This window comes from Canis lupus, chromosome 9, assembly GCF_048164855.1.
Source record: "Canis lupus baileyi chromosome 9, mCanLup2.hap1, whole genome shotgun sequence".
In the NCBI taxonomy this organism is placed as follows: Eukaryota; Metazoa; Chordata; class Mammalia; order Carnivora; family Canidae; genus Canis; species Canis lupus.
The window spans coordinates 34,922,339-34,950,309 of record NC_132846.1 but is presented as its reverse complement, the minus strand read 5'-3'; the positions used below and the strand labels follow the sequence as shown (position 1 = coordinate 34,950,309).

General features: G+C 39.9%; 1 protein-coding gene across 9 annotated transcripts in view; it reads left to right on the top strand.

The window, feature by feature from the left end:
- ARMH4 (armadillo like helical domain containing 4) overlaps window positions 1–27,971 on the top strand; it is a 162,710-nt gene that overhangs the window by 116,602 nt on the left and 18,137 nt on the right. The window contains exon 7 of one of the 9 annotated variants that reach the window (XM_072838723.1): window positions 4,882–5,015. The exons of 7 other annotated variants lie outside the window; for them this stretch is intronic. In XM_072838723.1, coding sequence (XP_072694824.1) covers window positions 4,882–5,015 — 134 coding nt within the window. Of the gene's footprint in view, window positions 1–4,881; window positions 5,037–27,971 lie in introns of those variants that run through there. One more of the 9 variants, XM_072838722.1, reaches the window with a different exon arrangement.

The window sequence follows — 27,971 nt, the reverse complement described above, 5'->3', positions numbered from 1 at the left end:
TTGCCCCTTGACAATGTTGATGTCTTCTGCCCCAGCTGGGGAGTGTCATTTTTTACTTCCAATACTGTGAATACAGTGGTTGAATTTCAAGAGCAAAGATAGTGTGAATCACAAATGTCTTACAGCATTAGATACTCTTTGACAGCTACTACCTGCCCATTCTTTATTGGTGTTTTTAATTAGAGTTTTTGCTAAATTTTCATGCTTATGATACTATGTCAAACTAATCAGGAAGGAGCAGATAATAATTAAACATTTTGGGGAAAAGTAACGAATGTATAAATGTTATAAGTGGCAGTTTCTTTCATATAATAACTAATATTGTGCTGGAATTAAAGTAAAAAAATTTTTTAAAGTAAAATTTTAATGCCAATGTGTTAGGTGTTGGATCAACCTATTATTGATACTCTAAGTCTACCTAATTCTTACTTAGAAGTGTGTAGATTATCTGCACTGATCATTTACTCCCAGATTCGCTTTTGTTGCTAAGCTAGCTATTTCTAGGCTACTTCCTTGGACTGCTTCTTCCATTTGATATAAACTGAGGGTTACAAACTATTTTAAAAAATCATCTAAGAAAGTATCAGTAGAAAAACCAGCTAAATTCTAGCCAGGTGGAAAGTTTTTGTTCATTTTAGTGTTTACACAACTGCTTGCTTCTGTCAGTGTGTGTGATTGAGAGTTAACCGTGCAGCTTGACATGGGCATCGATTCTGCTTTCTTATTGATCAGGGGAGACATGAGCCGGGGAGGTTGTGATAGATGGATAGTACCAGAATGTTCCTGGCATAAAGCTCTGAGACTGTGTCCTTCTCCAACTCATTAAATCAAAGGAGAATACTAAAAATGATATGCCAGTCATGGCAAGCCTTTCTTAGGATACAGATAATCAGATTTTCTGCACATTTAGAAAGAACTATTACTTGACTACTGATCTTTAATAAAATGTTATTTTAAAAGAGCATGTAGATCATCTTTCCCATTTTTATCTTTAAAAACTCTTCCTTGGACTAAGTTTCCTGTCATGGGTTAAATTGTATCCTCCTCCCCCAAAAAGATATGTTGAAGTCTTAACTTCTGGGACCTGTTAATGCAACATTTGAAAATAGGGGCTTTGCAGATTTAATCCAGATGAGGTCTTTGGAAGAGCCTTAGTTCAATGTGACTGATGTTGCATTTCAAGAGGGAAGTTTGTACACAAACACACAAGGAGAATGCCAGTGGAGACAGAGACATAGACATGCAGGGAAGGAGCCATGTGAAGACTGAGGCCGAGATTGAAGGGATGCTGTTATAGCTAAGGAATATATGGGTCTACTAGAAACTGGAAGGGAGCATGACCCTTTCAACAACAACAACATTCATTCATTCATTTCAATTCCAGTGTGATCAACATACAGTGTTATATTAGTTTCAGGGGAACAATATAGTGATTCAGCAGTTCCATGTGTTACTCAGTGTTCATCAAGATTAGGTGTACTTTTTTTTAAATTCAATTTTTATTTATTTATTAAAAAGCCTTTATTTATTTATTTATTTATTTGAGAGAGAGAGTGTGAGCAGGAGGAGGAGCAGAGGGAAAAGCAACAGGGAGTTAGAGGTGGGGCATGATTCCAGGACTCTGGGACCATGACCTGAGCTGAAGACAGATGCTTAACCAACTGATCCATGCAGGTGCCCCTACATTTTGTTTTTTAAGATTTTATTTACTTATTTGAAAGAAAGAGAGAGGAGAGGAAGCACAAGCAGGGGAAGGGGCAAAGGGAGAAGCAGGCTCCCTGCTGAGCAAGGAGCCCGATATGAGACTTGATCCCAGGACTCTGGGATCACGACCTGAGCCGAAGGCAGATGCTTAACTGACTGAGCCACCCAGGCACCTCAAGATTAAGTCTACTTTTAATCCTCAGCAACTATTCATCTCCACCTACCTCCTCTCGATAATCATCTGTTTATTCTCTACAGTCAAAAGTTAAGGCTCTCTTTTTTGCTCCCCGCCTTTTTGTTGTTGTTGCTGTTGTTTCTTAAATCCCACATATGAATGAAATAATTTGCTATTAGTGTTTCTTTGATTTATTTCCTTTAGCATTATACTCTCTAGATCCATCCATGTTGTTGCAAATGGCAAGATTTCATTCTTTTTATGGCTGAGTAATATTCCATTGTATATATATGCCACATCTTCTTTAGATTGCTATGACGAATGTCAGAGAAATTACTGCCTCTGCTCTCCTAGGACTTTTATGGTCTCACATTTAGGACCTTAATTTATTTTGAGTTTGTTTTTGGGTATGGTATAAGACAGTGGTCCAATTTCATTCTTTTGAATGTAGCTGTCTAGTTTTCCCAACACCATTTGTTGAAGAGACTCTTTTTCCCATTGCATATTCATATTCTTTCCTCCTTTGTTGAAGATTAATCAACCATATAGTTGTGAGTTGATTTCTGGGCTTTCTATTTTCTTTTGATCTATGTACCTATTTTTGTGCCAGTACCATACTGTTTTGATTACTACAGCTTTGTAATATAACTTGAAGTCTGGAATTGTGATACCTCCAGTTTTGTTTTTCTTTTTCAAGATTACTTTGGCTGTTTGAGGTCTTTTGTGGTTCCTACAAATTTTAGGATTATTTGTTACAGTTTTGTGAAAAACACTGTTAGTATGTTGATAGGGATTGTATTAAATCTATAGATTGCCTTGGGTAGTATAGATATATTAACAATATTTGTTCTCCATGAGCATGGAATGTCTCCCCATTTCTTTGTGTCTTAAATTTCTTTCATTAATGTTTGATAATTTTTGGAGTGTAGTTCTTTCTCTTCTTTGGTTAAGCTTATTCCTAGGTATTTTATTATTTTTGCTGCAATTGTAAATGGAATTCTTTTCTTAATTTCTCTTTCTGCTACTTCATTATTAGTGTATAGAAATGCAATGAATTCCTGTATATCGATTTTGTATCCTGAAACTTACTTACTGAAGTTTTATCAATTCTAGTAGTTTTTGAGCAGAGTTTAGGGTTTTAGATATATAGTATCAGATCATCTGCAAATAGTGAAAGCTTTACTTCTTCCTTATCAATTTGGATGCATTTCATTTCTTTTTCTTGTCTGATTGCTGTGGCTAGGACTTCCAGTACTATGTTGCATAAAAGTGGTAAGAGTGGTAATACATCCTTGTCTTATTCTTGACCTTAGGGGAAAAGCTCTCAGTTTTCTCCCATTAAGTATGATATTAGCTGTGGGGGAAAAGCTCTCAGTTTTCCCCCATTAAGTATGATATTAACTGTGGGTTTTTCCATATAAGGCCTTTATTGTGTTGAGGTGTGTTCCTTTTTAACCAACTTTATTGAGGGCTTTTATCATAAATAGATGTTGTACTTTGTCAAATGCTTTTTCTCCATCTATTGAAATGATCCTATGGTTTTTATCCTTTCTCTTATTGATGTGATGTATCACATTGATTGATATGAAAATATTGAACCACCCTTGCATCCTGGTGATAAATCCCACTTGGTTGTGGTGAATGATTTTTTTTTAATGTATTGCTGGATTCAATTTGCTAATATTTTGTTGAGGATTTTTACATCTATATTCACTGAAGGTATTGGCCTCTAGTTCTCTCTCTCTCTCTCTCTTTTTTGGTATCTCTATCTGATTTGGTATCAGGATAATGTTGGCCTCATAGAATGAATTTAGAAGTTTTTCTCCTATTTTTTGAAACACTGTAACAAGAATAGGTATTAACTCTTCTTTATGTGTTTGGTAGAATTCAGCTGGTCCTGGACTCTTGTTTGTTGGGAGTTTTTTGATTACTGATTCAATTCAATGCTGGTAATCAGTCTGTTAATGTTTTCTATTTCTTTCTCTTCAGTTTTGGTAGGTTATATGTTTCTAGGAATTTATCCATTTCTTCTAGGTTGTCCAGTTTGTTGACATATAATTTCTCATAACATCCTCTTATAATCATTTGCATTTCTGTGGTGGTTGTTATTTCTCCTTTTCTTTTTTTTTTTTTTTTAAATATTGTATTTATTTATTCGTGAGAGACAGAGAAAGAGAGAGAGAGAGAGGGAGAGAGAGAGAGAGGCACAGGCAGAGGGAGCAGCAGGCTCCATGCAGGGAGCCCGATGTGGGACTCAATCCCGGGTTTCCAGGATCACACCCTGGGCTGAAGGCAGTGCTAAACCGCTGAGCCACCCAGGCTGCCCTATTTCTCCTTTTCATTTATGATTTTGTTTATTTGAGTCTTCTCTCTCTCTTTCTCTCTCTGATTAGTCTGGCTAGGTTTATCAATTTTGTTGATCTTTTCAAAGAACCAGCTGCACCTGATTTCATTGATCTGTTCTATTGTTTGTTTGTTTGTTTGTTTGTTTTTTAGTTTCTATATAATTTATTTTTGCCCTAATCTTTATTATTTCCTTCTTTCTGGTAGTTTTGGGTTTTCTTTCTTCTTTTTCTAGCTCCTTAGGTATAAGGTTAGGTTGTCTATTTGAGATTTTTGTCTTGCTTTTTGAATGAGGCCTGTATTGCTATAACCTTCTTAGAACCACTTTTGGTGTCACCTAAAGATTTTGGATTGTTGTGTTTTTATTTTCATTTCTCTCCATGTAATTTTTTATTTCTTCTCTGATTTCTTGGTTGACCCATTCATTGTTTATTGACATGTTATTTAACCTCCATATGTTTGTGCTTTTTCCAGATTTTTTCCTGTGGTTATTTCTACCTTTCAACATCTTGATTTTTGATTTGTAACCTCTAGAACTGAGAGAATACATTTCTGTTGTTTGAAGCCACTTAGTTGGTGGTACTTTGTTACAGCAGCCCTAGGAAACTAACACATCTCCTCCTTGAACTTCTGCTTTCATCTTCTCTTTCCCTTCATAGGCAACTGCAAGTTGACTAGATTGTACCACCCCACCAAAACTGTTCTTGCTGGGAGACTTCCTAGGAAGACTAAGCCTGCAGAGCCTGGAGCCCACTTACCAGGATTCAAGTCCAGACTCTGCTCTCTGCTAGCTGTATGAAATTATTTTACCTTCCTGTGTCTTATTTTATGTTTATCAATACAATAAGCCTATCCCTAGGAACTGTTTTAAGGCTTAAAAGAATTAATACAGCTAAAGCATTTAGCATAGTTTCTGACACATAGCTAACACTTAATGTGTGTTTATTTCTATAAATATAATTCTCCATATATGTTGTCCCTTTCAGTTCTTATGTTGCCTGACTCTCTGCAGCGCTGGACTCTACTGGCCACTTTATCCTCCATGACTCCTTTGTTCCACTACCTTCTGTTTGTCTTCCTTGCCTCTGGCTGGTACTTTTATAAGCTTCTCCTAGGAAGGCATTATAGCTTAAGGATAGAGTTCAAGTGTTAGAATCTAACACATCTAGGCTCAGTTCTCAGCTTCACAATTATTAAAGTAAGTGACTCTGAGCAAGTTAACCTCTATGAGCCCCAGTGTTTTCTGGAAATAATGGGGATAATCTTACCTCCTTGGGTTTGTGTGAGGAGTATATGGGATAATATAATCAGAGGGGCCCATTGTAAGCTAGATTCTGACTTTCACCTTCACCTCTGGCTCATCCTCTGACTCCCTTGTTGAAAGCTGTAGCGTAAGGCTCTGCAGTTGGTGTCATTCATAGCTCTAGAGGGAGTCATTCCCTTAAAGTGAAATGTGATAAGGCAGCCTCCCTCCTCCTCCAACTTTTGTTGTATTGATAGATCTCTGGAATATATGTAAGGTGCTGAGAAAAGTCTTATCAGATTGAAAATTCAGTCATATTTCATGTTTTAATCTCATAACCTCTATATTCAGTGGTTACTAGGTCCCATGGTTTTGATTTCTCCTATAGCTCTTAGAAATACCTCCTTTTTGAAGGAACCAGACTATAGCTTTGGAAGGGATAGTAGGGGAATCAGGCATGATGTCTGAGGGGAATCCACAGTTTCAGTCCTATTTCAGAAAAGATTGATTCTAAGACAGCTAGTGAGTTTAGCTGAGCAGGGCAGAAATCCACAAGTGGTCCTGTGTGGTATTATACAGGGAAGGTTGTCACTAGTAGAAGGTGGGCTAGAAGTATAAGAATTGGATTCTGGCAGGTAGGGTGAAGGGTCAAGCCTTAGATGAGGGACTGGAGTAAACCAGGCAGGATTTCAGGGGCTGCTCCTCAGTGAGCTGGAACTCAGGGAAGTCTCTGGTCTTAGACTGAGCAACTGATCAGAATTAAGAATTTGGATCCTTTGGACTGAGCCGTTCAGGGCTAAGGAGAGGGCTGCAAGGGACTGTGGGCCAAGATACTCATGGAGGAACCTCACCAGGTGGGAGCCCAACATGGCATGTGCTATACATATTCTGTGCAAACCCCATGGCAGCCCAAATACCTTAGAGATACCTTTCTCTCTGCTATTGATTGCTCTGAAGAAGCAGTGGTCTTTTGCAGCTAGGGAAATATTTTGTAAATAATATTTTGACTCAGAAATGCCCCATGTAGTTGCTTTACTATACATCTCTTAATACAGATTCACTGGGCACAGTATAGGGATAACCTACAAGATCAATGCTGTAGTTGTCCAGTTATTCCTTGCTACCAATATCTGGATCTAAGACTCACACATGCTGCAGCATCCAGTGATCAAACCACAGTTTTGGAGGAACATCGGCTATGTAGGGGTAAAGATAGTTTCAAAATCTTTATATTCCTACTGGGCCTTCACCAGTGTTTGCTAATGGTAGTCGATTTAGCTGTTAGAATTAGGACCAAATTGCCTTCCACAAGTTCCACGGTGTTAGAATAAAGAGGCAGATTGGTGTAGTGAGGGTACAAAGCCAAGAACAAGCTATTCCCTGTTAGTGACAGTTATGAGGAGACAACAGCAAAGCTGACTCATTAATGCTGCTTTTACTACCCTGTTTAGGAGACTCTAGAGATGAATTACTCAGTCTTTTCAGTGTAGGCAAGACAAGTAAGAGAGTGAGCAAAATATAGCTCAGGAAAAGTCAAAGTAAAGTTGAAATTGTGATCATATTGAATGACAGTCAAAAACTAATATGACGTAGATTAAAATGGACAGTAGTCCAATGGACTTAATGTAAAGACATTGAAAGCATTTTTCCTTTTTGCAGATTCTAGGACAGTTTTGTGTTTCAGTTGGTCTGTATCTCACTTTGTTTTCTGTGTATGGACAACATGGCTTAAAACTGTAAACAGCCTCTTGACAGATCCTGTTACTTACTTTTTCAATTGCTTGAAAACTGGAGCCGTGGTCACGAGGGAGTCAACCAGGCTCTTCAGAAATACCGGGGAACTCACACATAATGCAGCATCCAGGGTTTTATATTCTGTGCACATTGAAGGATGTTGCCTTTGGAAAAATGAAACAGAGTATAAAATTTTTCCTATGCATTAATAACTGCTGGCTCTGCTCAAAGCCCATAGACTGCAGCTGGTTATTAATTCCCCATAAATGCCATACACAGGGAGAGTTATTGCTTCAGAGCGTTTTCAGTGGCATATTTTTGGTGAGTGATGTGGTGTGAATTGGTATTTACGGGATACTTTTGAGATGATTAGTGTCCAAAGCATTAGTTGAGTCATTTCCAGTAGTCCATTTGGAGCCCTATCTGTAGGCGGCAGCTGAAGAGACATGTTGAATCTACATTCCCTAGACCTTGGGAATGCATACTTAATGGAAAAGACTGGCCATAAATGTTTACTTTAAAATTAGAGCTTGCTCTGTGATGAGATTTAGCATCCTTGCCAGGGCTTTTCTGAAATCTTGCCCTGCTGTCTAGGGTCTGGCAAAGGATTTGGCAAAGTGGCCTGGCATCTGGCATTCAGCAGGGCCACCTCGAGCACGACCTCCCAGACTTATATGTACCTTGGGAGACATGAAGCACCAGAAAGGCTATTAAGATGTTTTATGCAGCTTTTTCCTGTTCCCAAAGACTCTCACCCTTAAACTGTGTTAATGCAGCTCTCTTCTGATAATCCTTTGTATCCCACAGACCCTTCTCTTTGTGTCTCTAGGATGGGTTATATGCCTATGTGCTCTTTTTGCTTCTCTTGACATTACTCAGCACTTAAAGATTTCTGCTATAGGAATCGGTCCCCTCCTTCATGTGTCCTTAGGGCTTGTCCCAAAGACTCTCCCCAGTTCTCTTTCCATATGGCCAATGATATAGTATTCCTGTGCTTGCTTCTTTGATTTTACTTCTAATTTAACTTGTGAGCAAGGCTACAATGAAAAACAATGGTGGAAAAGAATTGACTTTCCTATCTTTCCATTCTGGGACAGTTATTAGTACTGTCTCGCTTTGCTGAAGAAGAATAAAGAAGCAGATTTGAACAAGAGAAAGCATAATAATCTATGGCATTCTGAAGCTCTGTGCATTTGAGTTTGTGGGTGTACTGTGATTGTTGTATATTGCTTGTTTAAACTTTCACATTATGCTGTTCCTTCAGAGCAATACAACCCTTATTTCTCTAGCAAGCTCTACTGTATAGTTCAAATTTGAGAGTGAGAATGGTCACATAGATGGTAGTACATGAATGACAACTGGGTTTTTGTACATTTGTTGCAGACTGTTAGAGCCGTTCCTTTAAAGATCATCTGGTTCAGGTAATATATTTTACCCTAGAGGACACTTAGGCCCTGAGAAGCTAAATAGCTTGGCCGGAGTTACAACCTGTGAAAATCCCAGATCTCTTGTCTCTCATCCAGTGTTTACAGTCGTCACATTTAACTGCTATGCTTATTTCATTCACCTGATCCCTGCCTCCATCAACACACACACACACACACACACATGCACCCACACATGTACACATGGAATGTGGCATTTTTAATTTATTCATTTGAGAGACAGAGAGAGCACAAGCAGGGGAAGAGGCAGAGGGAGAGGGAGAAGCAGGCTCCCTGCTGAGCTGGGATTGACCTGGGGTTTGATCACAGGACCTGGAGAACCTGACCTGAGTCAAAGGCTTAACCATTTGAGCCACCCAGGCACTCTAGGATATGGCGTTTTAAAAAAAAGATTTGTTTATTTATTTTAGAGAGAGAGTGGGGGAAAGGGAGAGGGAGAGAATCCTTAAGGGGACTCCCTACTGAGCACAGAGCCTGATGGGGGGCTTGATCCTACTACCCTGAGATCATGACTCAAGCCAAAATCAAGAGTCCAGTGTGTAACCGACTGAGCCACCCAGGTGCCCTGGATATAGCATTTTAGAAAAGAGCACTGGCTTTAGAATCACTCAAACTTAGGTTTGAATTCTACTCAACAATAACCACTTATATATTTAGTTAATTTATCCTTCTAAGCTTTCTTTTCTCATGTGTAAATCAAAGATAATAAGATTTCTAATCTCTTAGGGTTGTTGTGAGGATTAATTAATTTTTTTAAGATTTTATTTATTTATTCATGAGAGACAGAGAGAGAGAGGCAGAGACACAGGCTGAGGGAGAAGCCGGCTCCATGCAGGGAGCCCGACGCGGGACTCGATCCCGAGTCTCCAGGATCATGCCCTGGGCTGAAGGCGGTGCTAAACCGCTGGGCCACTGGGGCTGCTTGAGGATTAATTAATTTAATGTGTATGTAAGTTGTTTAACAAATTGGCACCTGATAAGTGCCCAATTACATGTCTATCTATCTGCTCAATAAAATCTTTAGCTGTATCTCCACCCATGTATACCAGGAACTTAGCTGAGTCAAGGAATTAATGCAAAATGATACTTATTATTAAAGTAGGAAAGCATCAACCTTCTTATTATAACTTCTTTTTTTTTTTTAAAGATTTTATTTATTTATTCATGAGAGATACAGAGAGAGGGGGGGTGGCAGAGACAAAGGCAGAGGGCGAGGCAGGCTCCATGCAGGGAGCCCGATGCGGGACTTGATCCCAGGGCTCCAGGATCACACCCTGGGCCGAAGGCAGGCGCCAAACAGCTGAGCCATCCAGGGATCCCCTATAACTTCTTATTATATATATTAATATATATTTCTTCTTAATATATATATTATATATATTTCTACAATTTCATTTAACTTCATTTTGGTTACATTTTATTGGTTATATACTAAGATTGGCTAGGATGAGGCTAGGTTGTTATAACAAAGAGACCCAAAAATAATTCGGTGGTTTAACAAAGGGAGAAGGTTGTTTTTTTTTTTTTATTTTTTTATTTCTCACATAAAAATCCGAGGGAAGTATTCCAGATTAGAGGGTGGCTCTGCTTCAAGGGTGGTTCAGGGATGCAGGTTTTTTTAGAGTTGCTACTCTGCATCCACTAGGGTGTGGTTCATATTGGGGTTGCAGTTGTGAGGGAGGGGAAGGCGAGTGTAAAGGAGTTTTGTTTGGACCCCAAAGTCACATGTCACTTCCACTGACATTTTCATAGGCAACAACGTGGTCCCAAGGTCATCTCTAACAGCAAAAGAATAGACAACTAGGACAGCGGGGTAGCATGTGCCCAGCTATGGGTCTATTGCTGCAGAAGAAGAGGAGAATGGACTTTGGTGGGCAATTAGCAGACTTTGCCTTAGAGCCCAATTCCAGAAAGCCAGTACTGGTGAGGAGGTGTGGCATGGTAGAAGAAAAAGTTAGGCAGGAGCCTGTTTTCTCTAGTTCTTCCAGGGACTTGCATTGTGGCCTTGACCAAAGAACCTATGTCCTTGCACCTGTGTTTCCTGGGACCATTCCTAGAGGGACAATTCCCTCTAGTCATGTGAAGCCTTCTCTGACCATCCTGCCTCAAACGTTCTCTTTCTCTTCCTAAGGCTTCTCTCTTCATTGTGCATCTCATGGCATACAACTCATACAACTTTATTTGTTATATTAAAGCCTGTCATAGGGGTCACCTGGGTAGTGCAGTCTGATAAATGTCCAACTCTTGGTGTTGGCTCAGGTTGATCTCAGGATGGTGAGATTGAGTTCTGAGTCAGGCACCACACTGAGCGCAGAGTCTGTTTGAGATTCACTATCCCTCTACGCCCCTCCACCCCCCCACTCTGTGCGTACACTCTCTCTCTCAAATAAATAAATAAATCTTAAAAAAAAGAAAAACAAACCTCACAGCACTTTGCAGGTATCAAAAGATCAAAAAAAATCTTTATGGGTCAGTTGATAAATATGAATCACTTGGAGCTCATTGGAGAAAGAGACTATGGATATGAAGGTACTGCAGAATGATTTTCTTTGGAAATGGAGCAGAGCTGAGAGAATAACCTCTAAGGTCTTTTTTGAGCTCACATTTTATGATTCTATGACTCAGCAGCTCTTGAGTTGGGAGGAATCCCATCTTAGTTCCCTCTAGTGACATTCCCTCTAAAAGATTTTTATCATCAAGTTGGACTTGATGACCGTTTCCATCTCTAGTGTCTTCTGCAAGGTCAATTTAATACATATTAAGCTTTAGAAAAAAATATTCTTACCTGTACGAATACAGCTATATTTAAAAATCCTTTAGCATTCTAGGTAAGGGTCTGAGTGCTCACAGGATATTAACGTGCAGGGACGTATAGTTTGCTGAGCTTTTGAATCACATTTTGTACATTTAAATCCTAAAACAAATCCCTCAGAGGTTCACTTTAAAAACAATGTATTAAGCCTTAATTCTATAAAAATTGGAGTCTCTAACTTTGAGGTCATCTTCCATAAACATTGTCCCTGGTGGGGCCAAATAATGTAAAAAGCAGTACTTGTCTAAATTTCATCAAGTGCTTGAATCCTCTGGGGAATCTGATCAAAATGCAGATTCTGATTCATAGTTGTGTGATTGCATCTGAGACTGCATTTCTAACAAGCTCCCAGGTATTCCCTGATGCAGCTGGTCCATGGACCGAGGTTTGAACAGTGAAGTAAGGAATATTACCTGTTAACATGGCACTTTAAAGATGCTCTGCTACTGGTTAATTAAATATGAGGTAATTATGTTGCCTCACATTAAAGTTATTTGCATATATGATCCCTTTTAGACTATAAGATTCTGGGGTGCTTGGGTGGTTCAGTCGGTTGAGCATCTGACTTGATTTTGGCTGAGGTCATGATCTCAGAGACATGAGATTGAGCCCCACCTGGGGCTCTGATCAGCATGGAGTCTGCTTGTCCTTCTCCCTCTGCTCCTCCCAGCACTTACAGGCTTTCTCTCTTTTTCAAAGAAATAAATAAAATCTTTAAAAAAAGACTCTAAGATTGTGAAACCTAGAAAAGAGCTTGTTTATTTCACCTCACTTTCTCCTATGAATTTAGCATAATTTCATGTACCTCATAAGTCTTTAAAACTATTTTTTAAAGATATTTTTATTATTTGAAAGAAAGAGTGAGCATGAATGCGGAGGGGAGAGGCAGAGGGAGAAGCAGACTGAGCGGGGATCTTGATATGGGAGTTGATCGTAGGACCGATGAGATCATGACCTCAGCCAAAGGCAGCTGCTTAACTGACTGAGCCACCCAGGCTTCCCTACAACTATTTGTTTAATGAATGATTGAAAAATTTAACTGAATTCTTATTTTGTTCTAAGAAGCAAGTAAAGGATGCATATATCGGCTTGACTTGGGACATATTTTGTTGCTGTCTCTATCAGAATTAATAAATGAGAGGAAACATGGCTTCTTAAGGAGTCAAACTGGAAATATTTTTCCTTATGCTTTAGTTTCTCTCTGTAGTGAAGAACACTGATACATACATTAGTGTGTGGCTTGGGCAGTCCTTAGGACTCCAGATAGTCACAGCAGCCATTCATATTAAAGGCACTTAGCCGGGCAGCCCCTGTGGCGCAGTGGTTTAGCGCCGCCTGCAGCCCAGGGCGTGATCCTGGAGACCCTGGATCGAGTCCCACGTCAGGCTCTCTGTATGATGCCTGCTCCTCCCTCTGCCTGTGTCTCTGCCTCTCTCTCTCTCTCTCTCTCTCTCTCTCTCTGTCTTTATGAATAAATAAATTAAAAAAATCTTGAAGGCACATAGCCTTCTATTGCTTTTTCCATTTTGACATGGGAGCACAGTCTGTGCCTTTCTTGAAATCCAGGTCCAAGGGAAAGGGTGCCTCTACTGTCTGACCCAGGACAGGTGGGAAATAATAAGTGTTTTTGGTTGTCCTGGACCAAATCAGATGAAATGAAAGGACTTAAATGGTGAGGCATGAAAATTATATTTTAATCTTAATTTTCAATGTGATATTTTTGTGCTCAAACCATCACAAAAATTTCTTTCTTTTTTTTAATCACAAAAATTTCTATGTAATACTGCAGACCTTGGTAATCTTACTGGCAAATGAAGCTCCCACATAATTGCTGTACAACAAACAAACAAACAAACAAACAGTCTTTGCATTTTATATAGTCAGGAAGCCATATAGATATGACCTTATAGGTAGCTGACTCTTCATTGCACATTTCAAGATGATTTCAAAGCTTTTCATATCACTCAGTTGGTCAAGATAGAAATGGAGAGGAGTGGTAAGTGGCCTGAAATAATGTCATAGAATCTATGGACCACTCACTTCCTTATGAGAAGTGAAATGGATTATATGATCATGCCAAATGTACTTAGCTGCATCCTCCACTTCACAGGTAAGAGTCACAGCTTGGCTTTGCCATCACTCATGTTCTTTACCAGACCATGAGCCCTGGCCAAGATTCAGTGTCTTGGTTTTCTTACCTGTAAAATGAGGATTTGTAGGATATACACTCCTTGAGAGGCATCAAGTCACAACCTTAATTTCTCAGCATCCTAACTCCAAGAAGCCAAATCTCTGTGGCTCTTTAGAGCTTATGGTCTAGCAAATGATAGCATATGCTAGATTTATAAATACTGAATGGCATAGGAAAGTGAAAGACATTACATAAAGACACATGCATGACTGTCACAAGAGGATGGTGATGCAACTTGATGTGACCCGCAGCACGTATAGACATTCTTTCCTAACCAAAGTAATAGAAACTTAAGTGAGAATCCTGCAGTGCTAGAAACACTCCATCGTGCTTCCAGACACTCTGACTGTCTTTATGACACCTACATTTTAGGAAGGGGAAGGGGACAGACATTAATCAATCAATTATCAGCCTTTAAATTACAATTATGATAAGTACCTTGAAGGAGAAGAGTAGGTGGCCAGAGATCATATAGTAGGGGCACTGACCTGAGGGGGTCAGAGAAGGCTTTCCCAGGCAATGTATTTGTGAACTTAGCATGTAGGCAAAGATGGGTAGAGGCTGAGAAAGGATTTTAGGCAAAGGAAATGAATTTGTGAAGGCTGGAGGCAAGAACAAGTATTTGAGGACTAGAATCAAAGCCAGTGTGCCTGGGGTTAAGAGCAAGCATGTGGGCTGGTGAATCAAACAGGGACCATATCCTGTAAGACCTTGCTGCCAGGACACAGTTTCAGGATTTCATGCTGTGGATCATAGGAAGCCATAGAAGATTTCGAATGTGCTATTTGAATTTTAAAGACATCACTTTGGCTATAGGATGTCTTACAAGGAATGCTATACAAAGAGTGGAAACAGAGTAGAAAAGGAGCAAGAGCAGATTCAAGGATGCCAATGAGAAGCTTGTCAGAATAAAGGGAAAGAGGAACACTGGCTTTTATTGGAACAGGGGAAAAGTAGATGGAATCCAGATTAACTGAAGGGTTAATCAAAAGATCTTGGTGACTGGATCTTGGGATGGAGGGAGGGTAAGTGTTAAAGAGGACTCATAGGTTTTTGGCTGATATAGTTGGGTGGGTAGTAGTGTCATTACTAAGACAGGAAGACAGGGGAGGGTATAAGTTAGGAGTACAGTAGGGGAGGGAAGAGGAAGAGATCATGGGTTAAATTTTAAGTGCATGAGAGGAGAGATATGTTTGGATCTTAGAGGCTGAATTTGAACTACATATTTTATAATGATCCACATTGGATGGCAACTGATGCCATAGGAGTAGATGATAATGCCTAGAGAGCAAGTTTAGAGGAAGAAGGAAAATGGCCTGGAATAGGACCCTGGGACAGAGAAACTTGAATAATTCAAAGGTGAAGTAGAGTAGGTCAAACCCTCAAAGGAGGCTGAGGAGAGGAAGGAGATAGGTGAAAAGTGTAGAGTCACAGAAGGTAAGGAAAGGGCTGTTTCAAGGTGGAGGGAGTGGCCAATTGAGGGGATACAGCAGAGTAGTAGACAAACAAGCACACAAACAACAAACTGAAAACACTTTGATAAAAAGCCCTAAAGTCAAGAGGCAGTTTAAATCAAATACTTCTAGAATACCCCCATGAACCTGGATTTTTTTTTTTTTTTGGCTTCTTTCTTTATAAAATGGGGATGGCACTAGAATTGTTTTGAAGACTGCATGAAATGTTTGCAAAATATTTAACACAGAGCTGGCACCCTGTAGGTGTACAGTAGACGTTAGTGGAAGTAATAACGAACAAAGGAATATGGCCCTCCTTGGATTGAACCCAATTTGAGTAAAGCAGCCAAGTGTTTTATACCAGCCTCTGCAACCTTGGAGAAGGGTCTGTTTGTCCCTTCCCCTTTCCACATTATTGTATCTGCAGGGTTAGATGGTGTTGTACTAACAGCATTTGCCTTGCCAGTTGGAAAATCCAAGCACAGAGATTAAGGCCATCTGGAAAGTGCTCCACTTAAAGCCAAGTTAGAAGGTGAATGCCATGCTGTGGGGCCTGAGATGTGCAGTGTAGACAAATTACTGAGAAATCTGGGTTTGAGTCCATTGTTTTTGTTATCTATATGAAAATACAGATGGGTACAAAAGCTTTTATCAAAAATGTTAATGGGTGGAATCATTCACTCCTGAACCATATAGGAATGTTGCATCATAAGGGGAACATTAACTCAGATTCAGGATCAGGATTCAGTAGTTGAGACTTAAAAAAGCAAATGTTGGTCCTGTTTCGAGCTCTAGTGGAGGTGCCTGAGCTATTAGAAGGGTGAACTTGATAATGTGGCACCTCATGTCATGAGCCGTTCACTTTGAAAACCCTCAGAGGGAAGGGAGACCCCCCTTTCCCCGCCCGGGGTTTCTGCAGTAGTGAAAAATACCCCTCAATGGAGGCCTTCAATCATTATTTGTGACAGCCGTCTTTGCCACCATGGGGCCTCCACCATTTGTCATATTAATTCTCACTTGGTCTTCCCTGTGAGATTGTAAGCTCCTTGAAGGCAGGAATAGGGTCCTGATCATCTCTGTACCTGCTGTTTGGCAAGTACCTGGTCACAGAAGAAGCTCAATAAATTGTTGAAATGAATCAGCCCAGGGAATTTATGTAGGCTTATCAGGTTCAAACTATTTGGTTCTTCTGGGTCTACATCTTTCCTTCTACTTTGTAACCTAAAATAGATACTTTTGGTGCGGAAACCATCAAATATAAAACTTGTGCTGACACAGACGGAGAGAGAGGCTCTTTGAAAAAAAAAAGTGAAATGTGAGTGTCTATGATTATGACATTTTTTTATAGCTCAGAAACAAGTATATCTTGCAGCCGGGAAAGATCATCTATTCTCTATGGCACGGTCTTTGATTTTACGTAAGTTTCTTGTTCTCTCATCAGTGAGGCTTAAGCTATTTTGATCCTAAGTCCAGTGGGTTGATTTCTTATTTATGAAATAAAAGGTTTAATTATGAGGACAAATCACTTCCAAGTTGCATATGAGTGTCTTTCTTCTTAACTCCATGTCAGTCCCTTAAAAAGATGATTTTCCTCTGCACTTCCTTCTCTAGCTCCCCTGTGTCATGTCTCCTGTATCTTTCTCCTATTACTTACGTGCTCACATTCTTTTTTATTTGCCTCAGTTCTTCTCATTTCCCACATTTTCTTTCTGATTTGTTGTTGTTCCCTTAAGAAAAAATTGCCCTTCACATTAGAAAAAGTGCCAAGATCTCTCCAGATGCAGACAGGCATAAAATGCTGACTGTCACGGTGAATGAATATTCAGATACTTTGAAGGGCAGAAGAAAGCCATGTTGGTCAGTAATACAGGGATATTGTTTAGCATTATGACACAGATCTCGTTTTAGACAGCCTCCTATTCATTATGTCCAAATAAGTTTTCTGAAAAGCATACGATTCATTGGAGTAGTGCAATCATTTAATTGTTGTGCTTCACCTGTGATGGAGTCTATAGCTACTTAATGTAGCTTGATGTCTTTATATTTTCAGAATGTGAGAAGTAACTATTAGTTAATAAAATTCATTTAAGGACCTGGTAGATGACAAGATAAAGATGCAGTTGTCTTTGAGGAAGAAGCCTTGGGTTTTTCCTATCATGAGCTTTTGTGACTTTAACTCTCCAGGGAGTGTCACTTTTACCTCTCTTGTGAGGAGTCCTCTTGGACAGCATGTGTAAGTTTATACTCAGCTGACTGGGGTTCCTTTTTGCAGGATTCTACTGGAGCTAAATAGGCAACTGAAACAGCTTCCTCCCTGTCACACCGAAGGCTGCAGACATTTTCCTTTTCAGCTTAGAGAGTTATTTCTAAGTTCTGCCTGACTCGGCTTCAGACCTGTCACTCATCTGGTTTCTGTCCTATTGGTAGCCACCCAGATTTTTCTATTTTACCTCGATTTTTCTGGATGGATGCCTATTTAGGTGGTTTGCCTGGCTTTTTGCGTTGGTGAGTCCCTAAGGCCCCTTTTCCCTGTCTCTATGCAGTGAAACGTCCCATCCCTCATTGAAGCTCCTAATTACGGCAACTCTTGCCAGCCTGGATCCATTGATTCAGATTCTTTACTTACTTGTTAGAAGTAGAGAGAAATCTTGGAATGCAAATACCTCACTTGAAAAGGTATATAGTTAGTGGTAAAGAACACAGGCTCTGGATCCAGACTTTTTGGGTTCAAATCCTGGGTCTGCCCCTTATGAGCTGTGTGATCTTGGGCAAATTGCTTACCATCTCTGCCCAGTTTTGTTGTCTGCACGATGGAGATAATGGTTGTATCTATTGTACCTGGGTAATATGAAGAGTAAACAAGTTAGTTTTTGTCATGGACTTAAAACAGTGTGTCTGCTATATAGTAAGCACAGTATAGTGTTAACTGTTACCAAGAATTTGCAATCAACACTCACTGAATCTGACCCTGCCCAGAAGAAGGCAAAAGGATTAGATTGATGTTTATCAAAGTGAGGTCCACAAGGTTACTATGAGAAATTTTAAATCTTGTGCTCACATTTGGTTAAAAATGTTAACACCTCAGGATAAGCATATTTTATTTAAAAAATTTTTTTAAAAGATTTTATTTATTTATTCATGACACACACACACACACACACACACACACACAGACACAGGCAGAGGGAGACGCAGGCTCCATGCAGGGAGCCCGATGTGGGATTCAATCCTGGGACTCCAGGATCACGCCCCGGGTGGAAGGCAGGTGCTAAGCCTCTGAGCCACCCAGGGCTCCCCAGGATAAGCATATTTTAGATTATTTAGATGACTCCTTATAGATGAGTATGCATGTGATTGGAAAGCCTACATTTGCATTGTGTTTATGATCACATTTTCATGCAGTGAAGGCCATGACATTGAGACAGACTGCAGGAAGGCAGGCCTGGTCATGGCTCTTGGAGAGAACAGTGGAGGGGAATAGAGTCCCCTACAACACATGTGGCCTGAGCATGCCACACTGTCACATACCAGTTCTGTGGCAGTCAGTGACCGGTGGTGTCATTTTGAATTTTATTTGGATTCTAATTTAATTTGTGAATTTTTAATTTCACAAACTAAATTTAAACACTAAAACTAAATTTGTTTTAGTTTTATAATCCTACAAAAGAGCTATCAGGATTATGGTTTTATGTTTAGACTTAGGTTTTTATTTAAGTAACATTATAATAAAAACAATTTGCTAGAGCCTGAGGATAATAAGCCGTTTTATCTTGTAAAAAGGGTCTGTCCATATATCCCTCAAACTTGGGAAATATTAGACTCTCTGTGGTTCCCAAATGCCAGTTCACAAATTGTGCTAGTCAGGTTACCAAAAAAAAAAAAAAAAAAAAAAAAAAAAATTAGGGGGAGATGTGTGGGGAACTTGTTAGAAATACAGACTCTTGGGCTATGTCTTGGAGCTGCTGGGGCAGGCCTGTGAATTTGTATTTTTGCTGAGTTGTCAGGTAATTCTGCTGAGCAACAGGTTTGGGCCTTTTGGGAGCTGATGACCTCTCGATGCTCTTCATAGTCCTAGGATCTTAGAATTCAGGGTCTTCACCTTCAAAATTGAGATAATCATACTTGTCCCTGTCTTGCTGCACAAGGGAGTAGTGAGAATTAATGAGGCAATTTTCATAAGTGTTCTTGGAAGAAAAGTACCACTAAAGTGTAATATATCAAGGCTAGAATTGAGCTAGATCGTCTCAGCATGCAAATCGTTCCATAGGAACAAAGAGGTGACTCAAGGCCTTAGGATCATCAGCAGGCTGATTTTTGCTCCCGGGGATCCAGTTTCTAAAAGGGTTGGTTGATCCTCAGCATGGAATCAAGCCCTGTGAAACCTGGTGTATTAATGTGAGAATTATAAATCAGTAACATGGTGGCAGTGGAGGCAGGAAGGCTGGAGGGAAATGTCTATGGTAAGAAGTCCTATGCATATTATATTAGTTTCTTGGGCTGCAATAACAAAGTACCACTTGCTGGGTGGCTAAAAACATGAGAAATGTACTTTTTACCTTTCTGAGGGCTAGAAATCAAAATCAAGGTGTTGGCGGGGTTGGTCTCTTCTTGAGGCTCTGAGGGAGAGTCTGTTCTATAATCCTCTCCTGGTTTCTGGCGTTATGGGGAATCCTTGGTACTCCTTGACCTGTAGATGAATAATTCCAACCTCTGCCTGTCATCAAAGGGCTCTTTTCTTGCATGTCTGTGTTTTCATGTGGCCCTGTCCTCTCTATGTGCCTCTCCCTCTTCTTCTAATGAGAACACAACTCATCTTGGGTCAAGGGCCCATCCTCCTCCAGGATGACTGCATTTTAAGTCAACTAATTACATCTGCAAGCACCCTTTTTCCAATTAAGTCATATTCTGAGGTGAGAATGATACATACATGCTATCCCCAAGGTGTCCCATAACAACTGATTTAGCGCACAATGTACCAGAAGTAAGATTTCTTCTAAGGGTCCTATAGAATCTAACCAACACATTCAAAGAGGTTTCAGTCAGAAAATGTGTTCCAAAAAAAAAAATGTGTTCCAAATTTCAACTTGGGGTGCTAAGAGCCCATTTTTCTCTATCAACTCTTAGAAGCTTCATATTTGTGTTTATTTCTCTCATTTCAGTTTTTCTGTGCTTATTTACATTTCTGTCTTTTTTTTTTTTTTTTTTTTTTTAGGTCGTGTTCCTGTTCCTTATTTTGGCTCTAATATTACTTTTTATGTTGTTACTATACCTGAAATCCCTTGTGGAAGAGTATGGGGACGGGAAATACTCTGTGATGTGCAGGGTATTTTTCCCTCTTCCCCATTAAGATTTACTTGTCACAATCCTGTTTTGGTAGCATCTTTTCTGCAATTCTAAGTTATATCTAGCCACCCAGTATATTAGATTCTCTATTGTGAATGTGGAGTTCCTGTGTATTCACTTCATATCCTACAGTATTTTGTCAGAGGAGGTTTCAGGAATGACAGGATATCCTAATGGGTTGACATTGTATAATCTTCAAGTCCTATTATTGAAATAAAGTCTTTGTGTTGGGTCTAGGTCTCAATTCTCTTCTTCCCATTTCAGGTTCCTTAATGGGCCACTGTCACCTGTTCAGTGAGTCCTCGGCCTTAACCCTTAAAGGAGTCCTCCTTCCTTTGGATGACAAAGAGTTTATGGGAAATATTTTTTAAAAAGTTCTCTGAAAAGACCCTTTATGCAATCAGCTGTTAGATATTGGTAAAGTGTTGTAAATGTAGTGTGTCCAAATATCTTCAGAATAATCAGGTCTGAATAAACTCAGTTGAATAGGCTTTTATTTTTTTCTTTGATTAGAAGGTATTATATTAGTTCATGTCCTCTGGGAAGCAGAGTCAAGATGAGATTGTGTGTATAGGAGATTTAGTGTGAGGACACTGGAGATGGATGAAGGGAAGGGCATAGAAGTAGGCTGGGAGAGCTTTCAAACTTTTTGGCACATGTCTAACTTCTGTGAAAAGACAGGTGGAAGGAAGGAGGACTGAGGAGGAAAGGACTCAGCTGACAGCTCAGTTCTGAGGATGTTTTGGCCAGGCTGATGGTGAGTTCTTGAGGCAATGTTTCCTACTGTAGGACCTCTCTGTCCCTCACGAATGGGCCTGCACTTGTACCCCACCATGTTCAGCCAATGTCTGGGAGCCACTCAGGGGAAATATGGACAGTGCACAATTGTGGTTGTGGATCCAGGTGGGGGGGACAGGTGACCCATTCCCCCACCCATGGTGGGAAAGCCAAGCAGTGCAATTCTGTGGTTTTCACTGGGGTCTCCTAAGAGATGCGTGAACTTGGATGGTAGAATTACATCCTTATTTTCACTAACTTCTGACTGAATTGTATTGTTCTCTCTAATTATGGGTGGAGCCAGGAGCCATACTAGTATTAGCAGCGTGTCTTTCTCACCAATAAATACTACTGATATTTTTATATCAACATTATAGTTGTTACAGATAATCTCAATATGTCATTTATGCTCCTTATTACTTTGAAATTATAGTAGCTGTTAGACCTGCTGCTAGTTCTCCTTATATAATGACAGTAAAAAGACATATTTACTATTACATCACAAATTTAAAAAATAATTTGGTAATGGGATTTAAGTGTAATTGTTTCTTTATAGTTCTATATATCTTCTTTTATGCATTTATAAACATTATTCTGAGAGGGGGGTCCATAGTCTTCATCTGACAGAGGGGTCCATTGCTCAAAAATGGTTAAGAACCCCTCATGCAGATAGTACTCAGTAGGATCATATAAATTATTTTAGCTTAGATATCTTTTATCTGGCTCCAAATATATGAGAATAATAGCCTCAGTCCTTAAAAGAATATATTATTGTAGAAGATGATTCATTAATTCAACAAAGAGTGTCTCCCATATGCTATGAGGTGCTATGAGGTGCTGGAGCCACAGCAATGAGCAAGACAGACACAACCCCTGTCTCAGAGAGTTTCATCAAGTAACAAGAAAGGCAGTTATCTAACAACAATTATGATTGTATTACCATGTTAACAATATGGGAACAACAGGATGCTCTGGGTATCCAAGGAGAGGGACCTCTTGTAGGGGCCAGAACAGACCTCCCTGAAAAGTACTCTTTCAGCCAAGGCTGAAGTGAATAGAGGTGAGTTGGGAGAAGAGGAGGTGGAAGCTGAGGTTATAGTAAGTGTGAGGATTTGGAGGTAAGGCACACTTAACTTGTAAGAACTGAAATCATACAGACCACATAAGTCACATGAAGTTTAGACTTCTTCCCAAAGGCAATAGGAAGCTTTGAAGGGGTTTTAAGCAGGGAGTGGTATGATCAGATTGCCTTTCAAAAAGATTGCTTGGAAAAAACCAGTGAAGGCTCTCATAGTGCTAAGGGGAAAATGAAGGCAGCCTCCTGTGAAGTGTATAGTGGCAGAAAGTAGCATCAAGAAAGACTGTTCCTGTTATTCTTGTTAGACTTCGTTTTGGCCCTATGTGAATGACTGGGTCTTGAATTTCAATTTGTTAGTCTATCGTAAACCACATTAAAATCTTGGAAGCATTTTTCTTAGAGTTAAGACATTCATAGTAGCTGCAATTTTCTCTGAAGTCTATTGCAGATGCCTCTATGTGAACAAGAAACCTCACACAAGCCTTGGAAAAGAATTTCTTCATAATACTGGGCCACAGATAGAGTGGAGGTTGTTTGGTTAGGTTCTTAGTGTACATTTGTTACTTGCTGCAGCATTGATGGCCTTTAGACTTCTACATTAAGAGGAAAGTAAATTTATCATTAATAATGTAGATGCTTATATTGCCAATTAAATGAAAGATCTCTGTCTTTTTCTTCATAAGAAACTCATAATGGGTTCAAGGTTTGTTACTAGGTAAAAACAAGTCCATTTTGGTTGATGGCTAATTCAGGACCATGTGAAGTTAGGCAACTCATAAAAGTGTTTGCATGGAAATGAGTCTCTGGGATAATCAGATTTTATTTCTAGAGTCTAATTGATGCCCAGACCTTTGGGGTTTAATTATGTCTGCTGAAAAAATACAATTCAATTTCTCTTCCTCCCTTTTAAACATAACGCAGCCTTTATTTTAATTTATAAATATTCAAGACTTTATATTTTCTGACACAGTACTTATATTATTTAGATACTTAATTAATGTTGTATTCTTCTTCTAATGGATTAAAAGCACATCAAATAAGAAATGTAGGTAAGAGTTTCTTTCTAGCTCCTCTGTTTATGGCCTGGCAGTTGACTTGTACATTTTATGGTTACTCCAGAGAAATAAATAATTTAAGTGGGAAATTGTTTTAATAAGCAGAGACTCCTATTTTGTAGTCATCAAGGCAGGCTGACTTAAATGTAATGTTGGGCGTTTGTTGTTGTAGGGAGTGTAGCAGGTGGGTATTACGTGAGAGCAGAGGCAGGATGAGCTGAGTATGTGTGGCTGGAATATGATTTCTACCCTTTCACTTCTCTATAGTATCCACTTAGCTTCCAGGAGGGCCCCACATAGCTTCTTTACCTCATCTTCAATCATCACTTAGTGTGCCCATCTTTTTTCACTTAGCATAATGTTTTCAAGGTTCATCCATGTTGTAGCATGGATCAGTACTTCATTCTCTTTTATGGCAGAGTAATACTCCCTTGTATGGATATACCATATTTTGTTTAGCCATCCATCAGTTGATGGACACTTGGGTTATTTTCACCTTTTGGCAATTATGAATAGGGCTGCTATCAACATTCATGGACAAATATTTGTTTGAGGACCTGTGTTTAATTCTTTGGGGCAGATACCTAAGAGTGGAATTGCTGAGTCATATGATAATTTTACATTTAAGTTTTTGAGGAACTGCCAAATTATTTTCCACAGCGGCTGCACATTTTACATTTCTACCAGCAATGGATGAGAATTCTGATTTCTCCACATTTTGCCAACACTGATATTCTCCATTTTATTTTCATTATGGCTTTCCTAGTTGGTATGAAGTGGTTCCCACTGTGGTTTTGATTTGTGTTTCCCTAATGGCTATGGTGTTCAGCATCTTTTCATGTGCTTGTTAGCCATGTGTATACATGTTACAATATGGATGAACCTCAGAAAACATTATGCCAAGTGAAAGAAGCCAGACACAAAAGGTTACATTTTATATGATTCCATTTATATGAGATGTCCAGAGTAGGTAAATCCGTAGACACAAAAAACAGATTAGTGATTGCCAGGGGCTAGCAGGAGGGGAGAATGGAGAGTGACTACTTAATGGGTGCAGGTTTCCTTTTGAGGTGATTTAAAACATTTTGGAATGAGGTAGAGGTGATGGTCATAAAACATTCTGAATGTGCTAAATGTCACTGAAGTATAGCTTTAAAATGGTCCATTTTAGGGACTTCTGTGTGGCCCAGTGTTTGAGCATCTGCCTTCAGCTCAGGCTGTGAGCCTCTGGCTGGGGATTGGGGGTTGAGTCCCACCAGGCTCCCCAGAGGGAGCCGGCTTCTCCCTCTGCCTGTGTCTCTGCCTCTCTCTCTGTGTCTCTTATGAATAAATAAATAAAATATTGTTTTAAAAAAGGTTAATTTTAGGTTATGTGAATTTTACCTCGATAAATAAAAAAAACAAAACCACCTGGTTAGAAGTTGGTTGGCATTTTCACTTCCAACATCATGAGACAGAGAAATTCTGCATGAATTAGAGCGAAAATTTAAAATATGCAGCTGAGCTTGAAAGGGAACCCATTGTCACCACAGGCAGCAACTACTGCCCAAGCAGTAGCCTCCTGAGCTGAAGCTGTCATACCTTAGGGGACCCGTGGACCACATATGGAAGCTGAGATGAGGGTGGAGTTTAACACCAACGTGAGACCAATAGACATGGCCTTGGGTGGGCATAGAGGAAGCAGGAATTAAAACCCTTGCATAAGAAAGCATTCTGGAAAAAATGCCTCTGTGGTGAAAAGTGGTCTAGAAAAATACTCCACACAGACCAGGGCAACAGCAAAGGAGTATCTGTCTCCCTGGGGGCTCTAAGGGGAAGAGAAAAATGATACCAAAGCCCTAGGGCTGCCTTCATCATGGAAGAACCTGTAACTGAGAAATTAACGTAGGACCCTGTTCCAGGTGGGTAGGTGAAATCCCTGGTGTCCTTGGCACAAGCAAACAAGAAATGCTCCTCAGTCGTGTCACTTCTGCAATGCCGAAAGACAAGATTCCTAAGGGAAAAACAACCCCCAGTGAAAAATACATTCACGTGAAAAGTTGCAGATCACACAAGGAAATATCCCAGCATGAGGGAAAGGAAGTACACGTGATGGACAGGAGGGTTAGAATCTCAGGAACCTGGCAAAAGAGAATTATGACTGAAATGATTAAAGAATAAGGACTTTGAGATGGGCTCTACTGCCTTAATAAAAAGTTGAACACTGATCCCAGGGAGCATGTGCAAAGTTTGCTTATAGGATTTAGAAGGAGGAAAGGTAGAGACTGAGGTTGTTCACCTGCTGCCTATCCTATAGTGGTTCTGGCAAGACCTTTAGTTTTTTTTCCTAAGGATCAAGAGCTCAGGGACACTTTCTTTCTAAGTAATCCATTTAGATGGAAGAAAAGCTCTGCCTTTCAGTATATTAACTGCAGTGCTCAGGTGCTCTTAACTAAAGATTTGTCTCCATGTCTTTGAAGAGTGCAGCTTGGTATTTGCCCATTATTGTGAGGGGTGACACGTTATGCACTGGTAAGTGGAACTTTTGGAAACAATCCTTGAAGCTGCCTTGAAAAACACTTTAGTACTTATTCAGCTACCCACGTCTCATCGACTCTGTTGGCTGAGCCACAGCACTAGGGAAGTGGGAGCTTCTCATTGACTAAGCAGAATCATGCCAGCAAGTTTAGATATGGGTTGTCAACCAATATGAGACTTCAGGTTTACCTTGTCACTAGCTAGTCTTCTCTTTGCCTCACCCTACGATCAAGCCATGGCTTTTATCAGTGGAAGGCCCAACATTTATGTAAAGGAGAGGGGTGTGTGGGGACCTTGTCATGAAGCCGAAGTGGGCTGTCACTTTCTATGACATTCATTCATTTATTTTTATTTTATTTATATTTATTTATTCATGAGAGATGCAGAGAGAGAGAGAGAGGCACAGGCATAGGCAGAGGGAGAAGCAGGCTCCCCACTGGGACCCCAATGCGGGACTCAATCCCAGGGTCCAGGCATCATGACCTGAGCCGAAGGCAGACGCTCAACCACTGAGCCAACCAGGTGCCCTACTTTCTGTGAAATTTAGAATAAGGGCCTGCAGGCAGGGCTGATGCACCTTAGGGTGACTAACACCTCACGTCTATCTTGAGATGGGAAATTTTAGATTCAGTGGGTCTGGCAAGCAACTCACACACAAACTTGACTTTGCCCCGGAAGCCTGATGAGACTGCACTTCAGGAGGCAGTAAACTTTCTATTAAAAGTTAAGTATAAGGACCAAATGATTTTCTTTCCTTTTTTTTTTAAAAGATTTTATTTATTTATTCCTGAGAGACAAACACACACACACACACACACAGAGAGAGAGAGAGAGAGAGAGAGAGAGAGAGACGGCAGAGACAGGCAGAAGGAGAAACAGGTTCCATGTAGGGAGCCTGATGTGGGACTCGATACCTGGTCTCCAGGATCATGCCTTGGCCAAAGGCAGGCTCTAAACCGCTGAGCCAGCCAGGGATCCCCTGATTTTCTTTTTCACCAGGGAAATGAAAATCGGATAGTACAAATGTAAAGGGAGAGTATGAGAGTGTGTGGGGAGAATTTCACGTGCCCTGTACATGGAATTGATGCTACGGTGTGATAGAACCATAGATAAAAAAAAAAAAAAAAAAAAAAAAAAAAAGAACCATAGATCAGAAGCCTCGATGCTCAGCAAAACTTTCAAGGGAGTCTTGCGCAAAGCACAGTGATTTTCTTATTCTGTCTCAATCAGGTGCAGAGGAGGGGCACAGGCAAGTCATTTTCCCCCTTGTGAGCCATTTGTATGTCATACTTCTCTTTTTGGGAAAAAGAGCTGCACACGTGGAGGGATGCTTTCTTCTCCATTTATTTTTATTTTTTTTTAATATATTTTTTTAATTAATTAATTATTTATTTATGATAGTCACACAGAGAGAGAGAGAGAGGCAGAGACATAGGCAGAGGGAGAAGCAGGCTCCATGCAGGGAGCCCGACGTGGGATTCGATCCCGGGTCTCCCGGATCGCGCCCTGGGCCAAAGGCAGGCGCCAAACCTCTGTGCCACCCAGGGATCCCTCTTCTCCATTTATGTATCATGTATTTCCATATGGATGAAGTTCATAACAGCCTTCTCTTTGCTGGAGCTGGTAACCATATGGTTTATAGTTTATCAGCATGGTTGGCATTACTAAATGATCCCGGCAAGACATGCAGATGATTACAAGACATTCTCTTTGCATCCTTTGTATCTAGTATCTTTCCTCAGCTTGCAGTTAACTAAAGCCATGCTTAATGTTACTTGAAAGTAGAGATTAGGGTATTTGGGCTGTTTGTACCCTTCTCTCTAAATCTCAGTGTAGAGCCTTCAAAATTAATTGCTTCTTAGCTGCATGATTAGTGCTCACTTAGCCCTATGCAAAGAAATACGTCATTCTATTCATTGGAATCTTGCTATTCTGTAATTATGTGAAGAGCAAATGATTATAGATAGAGTTTCTCTGTGATTTTTTTAAAACAGGTAAATTTAGCATCATTAGAGAATAATTTGTAGCTGAAAAAACAAGATTTTTAGAAAAACATGCAGACAGTATTGAAAACTTAGTAAGTCTTATTATTCATAATGG